Source organism: Bombyx mandarina, chromosome 16, assembly GCF_030267445.1.
Source record: "Bombyx mandarina strain Sakado chromosome 16, ASM3026744v2".
Classification (NCBI taxonomy): domain Eukaryota; kingdom Metazoa; phylum Arthropoda; class Insecta; order Lepidoptera; family Bombycidae; genus Bombyx; species Bombyx mandarina.
The window spans coordinates 9,402,152-9,417,826 of NC_143222.1; the positions used below are offsets into that span (position 1 = coordinate 9,402,152).

The window sequence follows — 15,675 nt, forward strand, 5'->3', positions numbered from 1 at the left end:
GACTTATGATGACATTACTAGCGACCCGCCCTCGCTTCGCTTCGGAAAAATTAAACTTTAGTGAGGGCCCTATGTACCAGCGGGGTACCCTAGGACTACAATAACAACAACAACAACAACATTGATAGCTGAGGCCCCCGATGCCCCCGGTCACTATTTTATAGGATAGGATATGGGTGTGCATGGGAGAGAGGTAAGAGAGGCCTATGTTCAGCAGTGGACAATAGACAGGCTGAGATGATGATGATGCATAGGAAAAGAGATAACGACGAGAATGCATTTGATTTGTGTCCGGCACAATGTTGTCAACATCCTGGCTAACTTTTACAAGATACGTGCAATATGAAATGTAAAAGTTCGTTTAAATAATCTATATATTAATACGTGAAGCAAAAACTTTGTACCCCTTTTTACGAAAATTGCGCGAACGGAGGAGTATGAAATTCCTTCTATATATTAATACGTGAAGCAAAAACTTCGTACCCCTTTTTACGATAATTGTGCGAACGGAGGAGTATGAAATTTCTTCTATATATTAATACGTGAAGCAAAAACTTTGTACCCCTTTTTACGAAAATTGCGCGAACGGAGGAGTATGAAATTCCTTCTATATATTAATACGTGAAGCAAAAACTTCGTACCCCTTTTTACGATAATTGTGCGAACGGAGGAGTATGAAATTTCTTCTATATATTAATACGTGAAGCAAAAACTTTGTACCCCTTTTTACGAAAATTGCGCGAACGGAGGAGTATGAAATTCCTTCTATATATTAATACGTGAAGCAAAAACTTCGTACCCCTTTTTACGATAATTGTGCGAACGGAGGAGTATGACATTTCTTCTATATATTAATACGTGAAGCAAAAACTTTGTAATCCTTTTTACTAAAAGTGCGCGAACGGAGAAGTATGAAATTTTCCACACTTATAGAGAATATAGAGAAGAAGTGCACAATGCTAATATTTTTTTTAAATAGCACATAAAAGATACTTTAAATCAATAAAGAAAACATTACACACACCACTATGTATTTGACACAAACATACATAAAAATATACTCTTTGTTTACTGTCAATTGGGAAACTTTTATCATTGTTTAAAGTCTGTGGTCGAATTGAAAATAGATTAATATTGTTTTTCTTTAATATTATTGATCTATAGTGCAGTTTTGGCGAATACTGTGATTGTATTATCGAATTATAATAATGTTTGACAATAGAACCATAATAATGTTTAAACTTATAATATCAATTAATTATAGTCGAATTTCGACTACTGCGGGACCACTAGTACTTATAATTATACGCACATTGAAAAATATATTTTGATTTGTGATAGCATATTAATTTTTATCCGATTTTTTTAAGGATGAATTTCAGTATAATTGTAATGTTAGAATACAATAAATACATTCCCGATCCTGCGGACAGAATGGAAAGCAGTCGACGTCGCCCAAAACACGTAATCTCGGATCCTCCCGATCCACTAACGGTGCTTTTAGGTACTTCAAGCACCGGTCACCGTTCTCGTCGAACCCGTCGCTTGTGACGAAGGGCTCGACGAGTAAATTAACTCTCAGACACAGCCCACTGAGTTTCTCGCCGGATCTTCTCAGTGGGTCGCGTTTCCGATCCGGTGGTAGATTCTGCGAAGCACGGCTCTTGCTAGTGCTCGTGTTAGCAACGTCATCAGGTTTGAGCCCCGTAAGCTCACCTACAAAAGTTAGGGTTACGCTGAAATAGCCTCTCAAGGCTCTCAGCTTAGGAAGGAAAAAAAAAAAAAAACAATAAATATACTATGACGGTAACACTTATTGTCTTTTAATACGTTTATCCCAGGATTAGATTCGATAACATATATAAGATAACGTATATTTAAATATATATATAATCTTTTTACATTCTTAATGCGTTATAACGATAAGATAAATGAAAAGTGCAACTGAAACGATATAATATGATGGATTGTTTATAATCCATCATAGTTTTGTTTGGCGAAACGATCGCATTCCATTAATTAACTCATGATAAATATGTGCATGCGGTCAACAGCAGATAACTAGGGTATGTTGTGGTTATCGACAATGAAATATCTGTCGGATGAATAGCATAATTTCGATGATTACAACAGCGCAATAAAAAACAAGGTGTGACAGCGATATCACAAAGAGAAGGTTATCAAATAAAGATTTAAGAATAATGACTGTTTATTTTGTGATTCTTTTGTTTGCTTTTTGACTGTGATTTTTTTGTTGTGTAAAAATAGAGTTATATTTCTTAACTAGCGACCCGCCCTCGCTTCGCTTCGGAAACATTAAATATTATTGAATAGTTGAGTCCCGCGATGTTAACCGCGGTTATTGTCGTATCGCGGATGACGCCGCGGGGCGAAGCTAGTCTAAAAAAAGTAGCCTAAGTTACTTCTTATATCATCAGCTATCTGTCAGTGAAAGTCCTGTCAAAATCGGTCCAGCCGTTCCAGAGATTAGCCGGAACAAACAGACAGACAGACAGACATACAAAAATTGTAAAAAATGTTTTTTGGTGTATGTACCGTATATATTCATATACATGTAGTAAAAAGCGGTTATTTCAATATTACAAACAAACACTCCAATTTTATTTATATGTATAGATTTAGTGACTAGATCCTATGTATGTGTCTTAAATTATGAATTGGTATTGTAGAATACAGTTTCTCCAGTCAAGAGGATCCGATAATTCATTCGAAGCCACCGGCACCTGAGCTCCTGTTGCTACTTCCCTAAGCTTCCTTTCCATATTATTAGAGCTATTTCCACCTAAAGCTTTATATCTGAAGCAAATCGCACAATATCAAGTTGGATGTAAACAATACAATAGTGCCTATAGTTATAGACTCCGAGCATAACGACAACAGTATTGATGTCACTAGGTGGCATAATAATTGTTGTCCCTTAATTTGTTGTGTACAACTTTGATTTTCAAATTCAAATTCCAAATTTTTTTTTTTTTATAGCTTGAGCCCATAGACATCTACAACGTAAATGCGCCACACACCTTGAGATATAGTTCTAAGGTCTCAGTATAGTCACAACGGCTGCCCCACCCTTCAAACCGAAACGCATTACTGCTTCACGGCAGAAATAGGCGGGGCGGTGGTACCTACCCGTGCGGACTCACAAGAGGTCCTACCACCAGTAAAAATAATTTCAACTTAGATGCCATATCATTTATTTCAACTTAGATGCCAATTCAACACACTTGTTAAATGTCAAAATATAAATAACAATATTAACTCTACCACCGGTTCCAAAAAAAGCCACAGTCCTGAGAAGAACCGGCGAAACAAACTCAGCGGGCTTTTTTTTTTTTTTTTTTAAATAAGTAAAAAATTCTTATGCGAGATTTCGCGACGAGGGTCTCAAAATCGCGTACCTTATATTTTTACTATGTTCAGAACAAAACTTTCTCGGTTTTATAAAAGAACTAAATGAAACTAAACAACATGACTGTTTCAATTATGGTCCGATAGCTTTGCACTGAAATATTTTAAAGGGCATTGCTCTTTATCCGTTCAGTGTTCGTTCGCTGAACCAACATAATGAATTGGGTTTAATATACCCTTAATACCCTTAAGAGCATCATAATGACACTTCTCAGACAAATCAGATCTGTGGTTGTTCTGAATCTTGGTACTCGAGCAAATTCAAACCCACAAAATTATAATTTGCGTAATTACTGGTGGTAGGACCTCTTGTGAGTCCGCACGGGTAGGTACCACCGTCCTGCCTATTTCTGCCCTGAAGCAGTAATGCGTTTCGGTTTGAAGGGTGGAGCAGCCGTTGTAACTATACTGAGACCTTAGAACTTATATCTCAAGGTTTTATTACTCCAAATTATTAATATGTATTAATAATAATATATATTAGTGCTTGGAATAAAAGGCGTGAAGTAAGTTGTAGAGAATTGTTGTTTAAATTAGTAGTAATATGTCAAGTGTTTGTTGATTCTTAGACGAGTTACGTCAATATCTTTTATGTATATTATGTATATTGGCTTGTTGACGCCAGAAGAGGCCAGGTGACCCTGAGTGATTTGTCTACGATTATTATAATTATTTCGCACGAACGTCAATAAATCCTTTATCTACATATCGCCATTATCAAAGTATGCCTACATGTGTCTTGTAGATAATATTGTGATTAATTATCGTAATTCGCGTGCTGACGGATATTTTGTACTGTCTTAATAAAATGATGCTATGTGGAAAACATTTTTTTTGTCAATCGATAAGCACATCGCGGTTAAATTCTTTCCTGAATTGATTTTTGTCCACCTCAGAAAGAGGTCGCAAAATCCTATCATCGCCTTTGCGATTTTGTATTTGATGTTTTGCACTTGTGTTTATTTTTATGTACAATAAAGGATACTCTCTCTCTCTCTGTCTCTCGCTCTCTTTCTTTTAAGTAAAAATAGTTCAGATTCCTATTTAACCTCATATCGTACAGAAAGTTCTATTATGTACAATGACGTCAACGTTCAAGAACACCGTAAAAAATATGTGGGGAAAGAGTATCTCCTCTGAAATTTTAATCGTTAAGATGTCAGAATCTTCTTAGCCGATTTTAGTAAAATGATTTCTTTAATACGCTCCTTATCTTTAATTCTTTCTGGCTACGCGTTCTTGTTCTGCAAAAAAATAATACTGTTAACCTACCAGATTTAAAGGGGAATATCCGTATAATTTTTTTGCATTTTCATAAGCTAGTTACTGGATGTACTTTGATAATATTTTAACATTTGTCAATTTTGCATACACATTGGAGTGCATGAGGAACAATATATAAATATATATCAAGAATACATCTCTACTTTGGTTTTAGTGCACAGTATTACAATTGCTTTCCTGAGTTAAATCTATGGGAATGGTGGGATGGCTATGTCAGGATAGTGTTAGAAAATGTGGTGACGTCACCACCTCGGTCGGTTGCAGAAACTCAATGAAAGTGACCATGATCCCATAGTTGATTAATAATCATACAACCCCTCAGCGCAATTGGGTCGTTTTCAAATTTGCGGCCAAAAAGTAACGATTTCATGAATTTAAACTTTCTCTAATTCTCTTTTTTTTATATTTAGGCATTTTCAGAATAAAAAATGCTTCATCACAATCAAGTCAATCACTAATTTGTTGATAATTTTATATAATATTCAATAAAATCATTTCTTCTTACGCTTTTTTTTTTAAATTTATTTTCTATTTTTTAATTGGATTTTTTATGAAAGCGTTTTTTTTTTATTGCTTAGGTGGGTGGACGAGCTCACAGCCCACCTGGTGTTAAGTGGTTACTGGAGCCCATGGACATCTACAACGTAAATGCGCCACCCACCTTGAGATATAAGTTCTAAGGTCTCAAGTTACAACGGTTGCCCCACCCTTCAAACCGAAACGCCTTACTTTTTTAAACTAATATATTATTTATTATTCATTTTTTAGTTGAATTTCAATTTTTTCATATTTTTTTTGTTTTCTGTCATCACGTTTACTTTAAGGAATTATTCCAACTGCAACTGCGTTAATTACTCCATAACTTTTGGATGCTAATTTGTATTAATTAATTGTCAACAGCGGAGGAGTTCGTAAACCAGCTCCTGTCTAAGGAAGCCAGCGAGCAACCCTCCGATGATGTTAAACCTGAAGAACTGGTGATGGAGCTACCGGAATGGTTCGACGAAAAACAATTTAACCAGTAAGTCGAACACAAGGGCGGATCCAGTTTTGGCGCCAGGAGGGGGTCACATAGTCAAATTTAGATGCGTTGGTTCCCAAACGTTTACCATTATACAAAGTTATTATATTTAATTAATTAAATATTGAAGGTATGTAGTTACATAAAATCTGTATGGTGACAAAGTATATAAATAAAATCTTAGCTGTATATTTTTTTTATTTTTGATGTTAATGCACTGTCGATTGCACCTATAATTGAGGTGACATCTGCCATGAACTTTTGTCAATTTTTCAATGTTTTGTATTGATGATCACTTTGTTGGTGCAACTTCATAAATAAATAAATAAATTATATTCAATTAGTGGTCCACCTAAGTCCTGGACCCAGCTCAGGGGGTGGTCATGACCCCCATGACCCTCCCCCTGGATCCGCCATTGGTTGAACATCAGATTATACGGCGTAATTTTCGCATGATAACTGTGTTGACATTGGCGCAGCCGTCCCTTTAATTACCAAGCAAAAGAAATGTCTTGCAAATTTCCTTGGTTGATATCAAAGAAGCATCTTTTGTCTCATTTTGGTATCGGAATAATAATTATGTTTACGAAGGCATTACAAACGTCAAGTTTTATGAAATCCTGTCAAAAGATAAAAAAAATGAATAGATTACGTAGCGTCCGAAGTGAATTAGTGAATTAATTAATTAATTAATTTGTTTTATTTTTGTCTACTGAATATTATTCAGATTTTTTTTTTTGCTTAGGTGGGTAGACGAGCTCACAGCTCACCTGGTGTTAAGTGGTTACTGGAGCCCATAGACATCTACATAATGCGCCACCCACCTTGAGATATAAGTTCTAAGGTCTCAGCATAGTTACAACGGCTACCCCACCGTTCAAACCAAAACGCATTACTGCTTCACGGCAGAAATAGGGGGGGTGGTGGTACCTACCCGTGCGGACTCACAAGAGGTCCTACCACCAGTAAATTGTATATTAAGCACACCGCGACATATGGATCTGCCGTATCTTTTACTGAATCTTCTAATGTAAAATCGGCTATCTGGAAGAGATGGTTTTAGCAATAAGACCGCGTATTGTACAATTTGTATTTGTCTAAGCACTAATTTTCAATTTTAATTGTTTTGGTGCATAATAAAGTCCCTCTCCCTCGCTTTCTCTCTCTCTCTCTCTCTCTCTCTCTCACTCTCACTCTCACTCTCACTCTCTCTCACTTTCATCTCTGTATGTATATCTAATTCTTTCTCTTGACTCTTACTCTCTGACTCTTAATTTTGTTTCTAAGTACGAGTAATTTCGTTACTTCATTGTTTAGCTGTTTGTATTACCTACTGGTACCTGCCCTTCGAATAAATTTATTCGTATTACCTGCCGGATTATTATCATTTAAACAACGCCATGTCGACAAGACTAATCGATGGCTAAAGGCAATTTGGTTTAAACGACATTTTTGCAACTATACAGAAGCCTGGTATTACTGACGTCCATGAGCGACCGTAACCGCTTATCATCAGGTGGGCCGCATGCTCGACTGCCTGATAAAGCAAGAAATAAAAAATGTACATACCATTAGTAACATATTAAAAATATCTAACATTACGAAACTGTTTAATACACATAATGCGTAATGAAGCTAGACTATTTGCATAATAACATGCATGCTTTATTATTTATGCATATATTTTCATTCACTAGGGACCATTCACGGAATGATGCAATGCAATAACACAATGGAATTAATGTGTTATAACTCTCACGAATTTGCATACTATTGCATAGTATTTTAATACGTAGATTTATTCACTACACCACGTGTGGTGATCGTCTATGGGGAATCGCGTTCTCTGAGAATTATACCCGCATACTGCGATAGACATTACTTACTGGTAGAGCGTGCTGCGATCCCGCTTATTTCTGCCGCAAAGCTATTGTTTTCCAGTTTCAAAGACTGTGAGGATCATTATCCAATAAAAATTGAGAATAAAATCCATCTTTTTAATACGCTTTTATTAGCTTCAGACGTATGTATGTTAGTGTAACCGGGGTAAATTACCCCAAATGGGGTAAAATGAAATTTTGGGGGTTAAAAATGAAACTTTTGTGAGTAAAAAGTAGGTATATACTGAAGTCAAACTTCGTTAGATCGTTAAATTTTTAGTTATTGTTTTCTTTTCAAAATTATCACGGGAGCTATAATATGAAAGATGCTAAAAAGTAGCGATTTCATTTTTTTTTTGTTCTTCGCCATGGGGTAATATCAACTTACACAAAAATATTTTGGGGTAATAATTAAAAAAGTTTCCCGACCGCTGCCGCGCTGGTGTAACCGATTCTTTGAACATGATTTTGACCCCCTTCAAAACGTCGGATTAACTCGAAAGGACAATGCCCATTTTCTATGGGCGTTTGGGCCCCTAAAAAAAGTTGTCGCGTCATGATGGTTTTAACTTATTTTGATAGACAGAAATATCGTTTCATATTCAGAAAACTATTTTTATATTCTCACCCAGGTTTAAGAGAAATCTGTTTTTTTCTGCAGATAACATTAAGTTGTTAATTGTTTTTTTCGAAATCAATAATCGCTTTCATCATTATTGACAGTATTAAATAAGTTAATTGTGGTTAATGTTGCTAGAAATAAGCCCTTACGTACATTTTATTATTATTATATCCTCATAATAATAATAAAATGAGATGAAAATCCGGAAGCCGACAACGATATTGTTGTTGTTGTTTTTAAATTCGCCAATAAGCAGGCAAAGAGCGTAGCCTATACCTACAGCCTAGTCTGTCGTAGTTATATTTTTTATGTCAATAAAAAGCCGGTGTATCTCTTTTTATTGCTTTTTGGGAGTTTTGACGTCAACTCGATGAATAGCTCATTGAGTGAGCATGAATTTCCGCAGACATTTTATCTTGAAAAAAAAAAAACAGTCACTGCTATGTTAGCCACAGTTTTATTCCAATGCCTCAATAATCGTGAACAACGATTATTGACGTTTAATACACAAAACAACGCCCAATTTATATATTATACATCACAATAAACTATTAAAAAAACATTAAAATAAAACTTCAAGTGACGCTTCACTCGGGTTGCTGCCAAAACTCTCCGATCATATATAATAAGAATAGAGTAATGGTAGGCCATTGAGATTTTTACTAATGGAATCATTAATATCTAAAAATATCAAATAAAATAACTCATAGTTTTAAGTAATAATTATTATTATTACAATATATAAATATTGAATTGAACAAAAATAAACTAAAAAGTCTGTGAATTATAACCATTAGTTATTTTTTTTTATTTGTTGTTCAAGTCACAGACAACTCTTTCGTTTGGCAGCATATAGGTTTACTATAAGGCTGTATGGGCTAAGCCCTTTGCCTATTGGCGAATTTAAAAACTATGGCACTAAGTTTTGGGATGCTATCAAATAAGTAATTTATTTTTTTGTAAAACAATGCCAGGGCGAAAGAAATCTTGATACATAAACTAAACAACGTAAAAAAATAAGGCATAGTTTTTCAAGTACAAATAGTTTTGACATAAAGTTGGCCCACTTTTGGGCATTGTCCTTTGGGATACTTATTGAGGACCGATGGCAATTCAATATTTAAAATATTAAAAAAATTGAAATTCAACTAAAAAATGACGCTTTCTTTAAATAAAATAATTTTTTCTTACACTAATTTTAATTCAAATTTATTAAAACTAGAGGTCCCGCAGTAGTCGAAATTCGACTATAGTTAATTGGAATTGTAAGTTTGTACACTATTATGATTGTATTTTATCTATACTAATATTATAAAGAGGAAAGATTTGTTTGTTTGTTTGTTTCGAATAGGCTCCGAAACTACTGGACCGATTTGAAAAATTCTTTTTCCATTAGAAGCCGACATTGTCCCTGATGAACATAGGCTACTTTTTTAATTTTTTTTTAAATTTTTTTTTTTGGTTTCATGTTTGTTTTAATATTTCCGAAGCGAAGCGAGGGCGGGTCGCTAGTACTTCTATAATCACAAATTTCGCCAAGACTACGCTATAAAAAATATTAACAAAGACAAACAATATTTAATCTCAATTTGACAACAGACGTCAAGAACAAAAGTTTGACAATGAATAGTATGCATGCGTGTGTGCGTCAAATACATGGTATGTAGTGTGTGTAATGTTTTCTTTATTGATTTAATGTATCTTTTATGTATTATTTTAAAAAGATATTAGCATTGTGCACTTCTTCTCTATATTCTCTATAAGTGTGGAAAATTTCATACTCCTCTGTCCGCGCAATTTTCGTAAAAAGGGATACAAAGTTTTTGCTTCACGTATTAATATATAGATTTATTTTCTATTTTTTAGTTGGATTTTCATGTTTGGATCCACTTTGGATCCATACCAGCCTTTAGGTTAAGGTAGTTTTGATGTTAATTTTGAGTTTTTGTTTTATTAATATTATGTATTTGATTTTTTGTTTTTATTATTATTATTATTATTGCTTTTGTTTTAGTCCGAGATTGTAGTTATTATTTTTATTTGATTCTAGTATAAATGAAATGTTAATGAGTGCAATATGGATGAAAAATCTGAAGTAAATAAAATAAATAAATAAATATTCTTGTGTCCAGGGCGCGGAAGTTCTACGACGAGAACAGCTATTCGTTCTCCTCGTCCATGCTACAGGGTCTAGTGGCTGTTCTCTCGGTGCCTTCTATACTCCGTGTCCTGGTCGGCACGCGACGCTCCAGCTCCGTGTTCACGGCCTACAAGCGGTACCTATCCACGCTTCTGCACACGATCTCCTGGTTCGAACACGAACTGAAGCCCGGAAGCATGTAAGTCGAGAGAAGCATTTATTACTTTTATAATGTTTTCTTTTTATTGCTTTGATGGGTGGACGAGCTCACAGCCCACTTGGTGTTAAGTGGTTACTCGAGCCCATAGACATCTACAACGTAAATGCGCCACCCACCTTGAGACATAAGTTCTAAGGTCTCAGGTATAATTACAACGGCTGCGGTGGTGGTACCTACCCGCGCGGACTCTCAAGAGGTCCTACAACCAGTAATCTCAAGAGGTCCTACCATCAGTAATTATTACTTTTATAATGCATCCCGAGCCCGGATGAGAAAAAATGAGGGCTTGATTTGGAGTTCGACCTTTCAACCGTAAAACAGTCAACGCCGAATGTCTGGCGGCGGTTAATTAGCCGGGCCCAAATAAGGCTTCAGCGGCCTTGAAGAGCTAAATCTCTTCCAAAAGCACTGCCGTGGAAGGACGCGGGAACCCACCATGTGTATTTTACCAAGAAAGCCTCATGAGGCCGCGACCCTCAGGATTGAGGATTATCGACGCGAGGAGGAATGCATCTAGTGATGTTCCACCATGTTTTATATTCATCGATAATAGTACGAACACTCGTAACTCGTTAACGGTAGAGGTAAGTTTTTACTGTGCCTTATTGACATCACCAGCGCTATGGACCAACAAAACTGCTGTTTTCTGACATCTTTATAACCATCCTTTATTTATTAAAAATCATTAATGTGCTTTTTTCAATTTTCGTCAATTTTAGTCATAATAAAAAAAAACACAATGGCGGTTTAATCTAAATTCTTAAAAAAAAAGCAAATAGCCATTACAAATCAGGTGATGCACGGAGTAATTTTGGAAAAACACATTTTTAAATGTGTAGTTTCGATTGTGATCTGTGAGGGCATATTGTCATTGGGAACGTCGAATAGAGTCGCTCTTCATTGAAGCTTAACAATGTATTTCCCGTTTGTTTAAATCAACTGTTCGCAGGAAGTTCAGATTGCCTAGATTGCCTAGAACATCATTTCGTATTACCGTTCGATAACCGACGATTGTGTCTGTGTCCAAGAGAAATATAAAGTACTATTCCAAATGTGGGCAACAATAAAAGCAAGATAAAGCCGTAAATATGATTTTAATTATCACCACGGCTCGCGAAAATCGAAGAGATTCCTAGAAAATATGTATTAAAAAATATCGGGAATAGATTATTTGTTTATGGTTTCAAAATATATTTTTTCTTTTGTTTTTGTTAGGTTGGTACAACTGTCTTCCATTTTGGCGCGGAGTTTGTTATAGCATTAAATTTAGTACTGTATTTTTAGATATAATATCATATCTAGTGCGTATTAAAAATTTCATAATGGGCAAAAAATATCAAACAAAGAGTTTGTCTTAAATTTTGCACGGCTAACGGTATTTCGTGTTCGGAGTTACTGAATATGCTGCAGAAGGTTCATGTAAATACACGTTCTTATATGCGATACAAAGGGTTGAAAAGCTGTCGAGATGTGGTGGATGATTGGCCTCGCTCTGATAGGCCATTGACGTCTGCATTTTAGGTTTATATCGCAAAAGTGAAAAAAATTGTGACAGGAAATCCTCATTTCTTTCAGAACTTTATTTGTCTCACGAGTCCACTCGTGCCATTTTAAATAATGACTTGGGTATGAGACATCTTGCGCTCGGCTAGTCCCAAGAGACCTGAATTTTGTTTTATTTACGGCCGAACATTCATTAAACGCATTGTTATTGTTGACGAGACGTGGGTTTACGAATTTGATATGCCAATTAGTCGACAAGATTCGGAGTGGCGCCTTCCAACTGAACCGAAACCGGAAAAACCACGCCAAAGTCGATCAAAAGTCAAAGTTGTTTTTTTTTTTTTAATATCGCGTTGCTGTGCACTCGGAATCCTTCCCGGAAGGTCAAACGACAAATAAAGAATAAGTAAAATCATTTGAACGTTGTGCAGAAGAGATTACGAGAACAAATCGACTAAAGAGGCCAGATTTGTGCAAAAACTCAGCTAAATTAAGCCAACAGCCTTGAGCCTTCGAGCCTTTAACGGCGAAATAATAATTTCTTATGTTCAATATAATATGCTGTAGTAAATATCACATGTAATAGAATAATAAAAAAAAAAACTTGTTTAAAACAAGCCATAACGGAATTATTAAGATTTTCGTTGTTAAGAACGAACATTCTTGCATTTTGCATCACGACCATGCGCCTTCGCATAAGGCCATCATTATCAACGAATTTTTCGCCAAAAACTTGACAAATACGAGCAACCCACCTTATTCACGAGATATAGATTCAGCCGAAATCTTTATTTTTCGATTACCTCAAATAACTCAAATTGCCACTTCATCGCCGCCGTTTTCATTCGGTAGAAGACAATGGAGAATAAGGGCGAAAACTGAACTCAATATTGTTTAAAAATATTTGGATTAGTAAATTACAAGTTGGCGTAAGTGTATCGTTTCTGAAGGAGGAGCACACTTCCAGCATCGTCTTCATCATCCTCATGCCCTTCTCCCAGACACCTGGGGTCGGCTCAACATGTTTTTTCTTTCCATACTCGTCTATCATATACAATTTCTTCACTCACTGCTTTCTTACACATATCGTTTTTCACGCAATCCATCCATTTTTTCTTAGGTCTACCTTCCTCTAAAGCCTTCCACATTCATAGTTAAAACTCTCTTAACAACCTCGTTATCATTTCGTCTCATCACAAGTCCATACCATCCCCAATGCGCGCTTTTCAACTTCTCTCTCACAGGTGCCATTTTAGACTTCCTCCAACATATTCATTCCGTATTCTATCCATTCTTGTTACTCCACACATCCATCGCAACATTCGCATCTCTGCTGCATGCAATCCCCTTCATCCGCCACTTTCACACGTCACGGCAGGCCTTATTAAAGTCTTATATATATTACTTACCTTTTAAGGGAAGAGAAATGTGTGAGTCACACGTGGTGCCTGTGACCTGGCGCCATTTCATCCATCCTGCGTCAATTCTATGCTTCACAGTACGATCCAGTTCGTCGTTGCTTTGGATAAGAGACTATGCTGCACTGAGCATCGCTTGGGGACGTCGTAGCCCTGTCGTTCTTCTTTTTATTCGTCGTCATGTTGCTCAATTAGTTTTGGCAATTTTTTTTATGACCGACCGCCTATCTGACGTCAATCCTCCTTGAGAATGCCTTTGTTGACCTTGGGCCTAAGTTGTATTAACTTTGGTCAAGCTTTGGCTTTTAGTCGGTGTTGGGGGTATTCTTAGGCGCCCACCACATAAGTCGAATTATCAATCGAGATATATTTATTATTTAATTGTTTTCTACATTTCTAATTACACAGTCTATCGTGATACGAGATAAAGTTTTAGAATTTTATTGACACATTCCTTTCGAATGATAAGATCATAATTAATTAACGATAAAAAACATATAAATAGCTTTTAATTATTCCCCACACTGCCCCCCTGCGACGTGGGAGTGCAACCGCGGTTCAAACGTCCTGCAATATGATTTATACATATATATTATATCTGAAGGAGCACACTTTGAAGGTGATAAAATAAATTTTCGACGAATAATGAACGTTTTGTGTATTATTGATCTTTTCCCGATACATTCTTGACAGAGCAATAGTATATCTGCTAAAACAGTCATGAGTTTCAATGTGGAACAGCCGATATACTGTTGATACTTTGTCCTAATGTTCCAAAGTGAGTCGTATTCTCGTTACCGTGTCCATAGGCAGCAGATAACCACCTAACATCCTATTCACGCTCTGCCTATTTGCAGCATCCAAAAAAAAACCATACAAAATATTTTTGAAAGAAATAAATGTTCTTAAATATACCCCTTTGATGTTGAGAACTACAATACGCTTCGTACGTTCAGGTCCTGGAGGTCACTGTACGCAGTGAGGAGTCGCCACGTCAAAGCATCATTAGCCTCAAACGCTAAAGGAACCGGAGTGGTCTCGCAGAGAGACGTCGCTCTCACCCAATTTGGCTTCATTGGATTCTCGGTACTAAAACCCGACTTCTTTAGCATAAGGCAGCTGGGCGACGGCGACTGGCAAGCTTACAATCACTTCTGGAGGGTCATAGGATACATGATAGGGCTGGATGACAGGTGAATCTATAAACATTTTTACATGGCACACGTTTTTTGGCCGTAAACGTTTTAGATAACTGCTCTGTATCACAATGTTTAAGTTCTGAATAAACACTGTTTAAATGATAACCCTGAAGTGGAAGTTATTTATTGAATGACGTAGGAATACTAATTACGAATAACAAACGAGGCCGTATATAATTTCATATACAGAAACACCTTACATAATACATAATTCACTTTAAGTACTGTGGTATTATAAAATCTGGACAAAGTACTACTTAACTTTAACATTGATTGAGCACTAGTAGTTTGTAAGAGAACAGTGAACACAATATTCTAATTATGGCGAACAAGACCGGTTTCTGCAAACTGTAAGGTGTTCGAAATTATGTAAAATGGAAATAATAAAGGCGAGAAAAAATCGTAAATGCTACTGGTAATGAAATTATACCGGTGGTGGAGCGTTTTGTGAGCTCGCACCTTGCCTATTTCTGCCGTGAAGCAATGTAATGGGTTTCGGTTTGGAGAGTGGGGCCGGCATTGTAATGGAAAACCGAGGCTTAGAACTCGTTTTTTTTTATTGCTTTGATTTGTGGACGAGCTTACAACCCACCTGGTGTTAAGCGGTTACTGGAGCCAATAGACATCTACAATGTAAATGCGCCACCCACCTTGAATAAGTTCTAAGGTCTCAGTATAGTTACAACGGCTGCCCCACCCTTTAACCCGAAACGCATTGTTGCTTCACGGCAGAAATAGGCGGGGTGGTACTTACCCGTACGGACTCACAAGTGGTCCTACCACCAGTAATCATGTCTCAAGTTGGGTAGTGGCATTTGCTTTTTTGGCGTTTATGGGCTACGATAACACCAAATGACCCGTTAGTATGTCCACCCATCTAAGAAAAAAAACGATAGGGTGATGACAGCCTGTGGGGTTTCACTCGACCGCCATTAGCACACCGGTCGGGGATTGTAGTA

At 36.4% G+C, this 15,675-nt stretch overlaps 1 protein-coding gene across 1 annotated transcript in view; it reads left to right on the plus strand.

The window, feature by feature from the left end:
• Window positions 1-15,675, plus strand: part of LOC114247711 (uncharacterized) — a 38,528-nt gene that overhangs the window by 20,034 nt on the left and 2,819 nt on the right. The window contains exons 2-4 of the mRNA XM_089734023.1: window positions 5,614-5,734; window positions 10,369-10,575; window positions 14,474-14,710. Coding sequence (XP_089590149.1) covers window positions 5,614-5,734; window positions 10,369-10,575; window positions 14,474-14,710 — 565 coding nt within the window. The remainder of the gene's footprint in view (window positions 1-5,613; window positions 5,735-10,368; window positions 10,576-14,473; window positions 14,711-15,675) is intronic.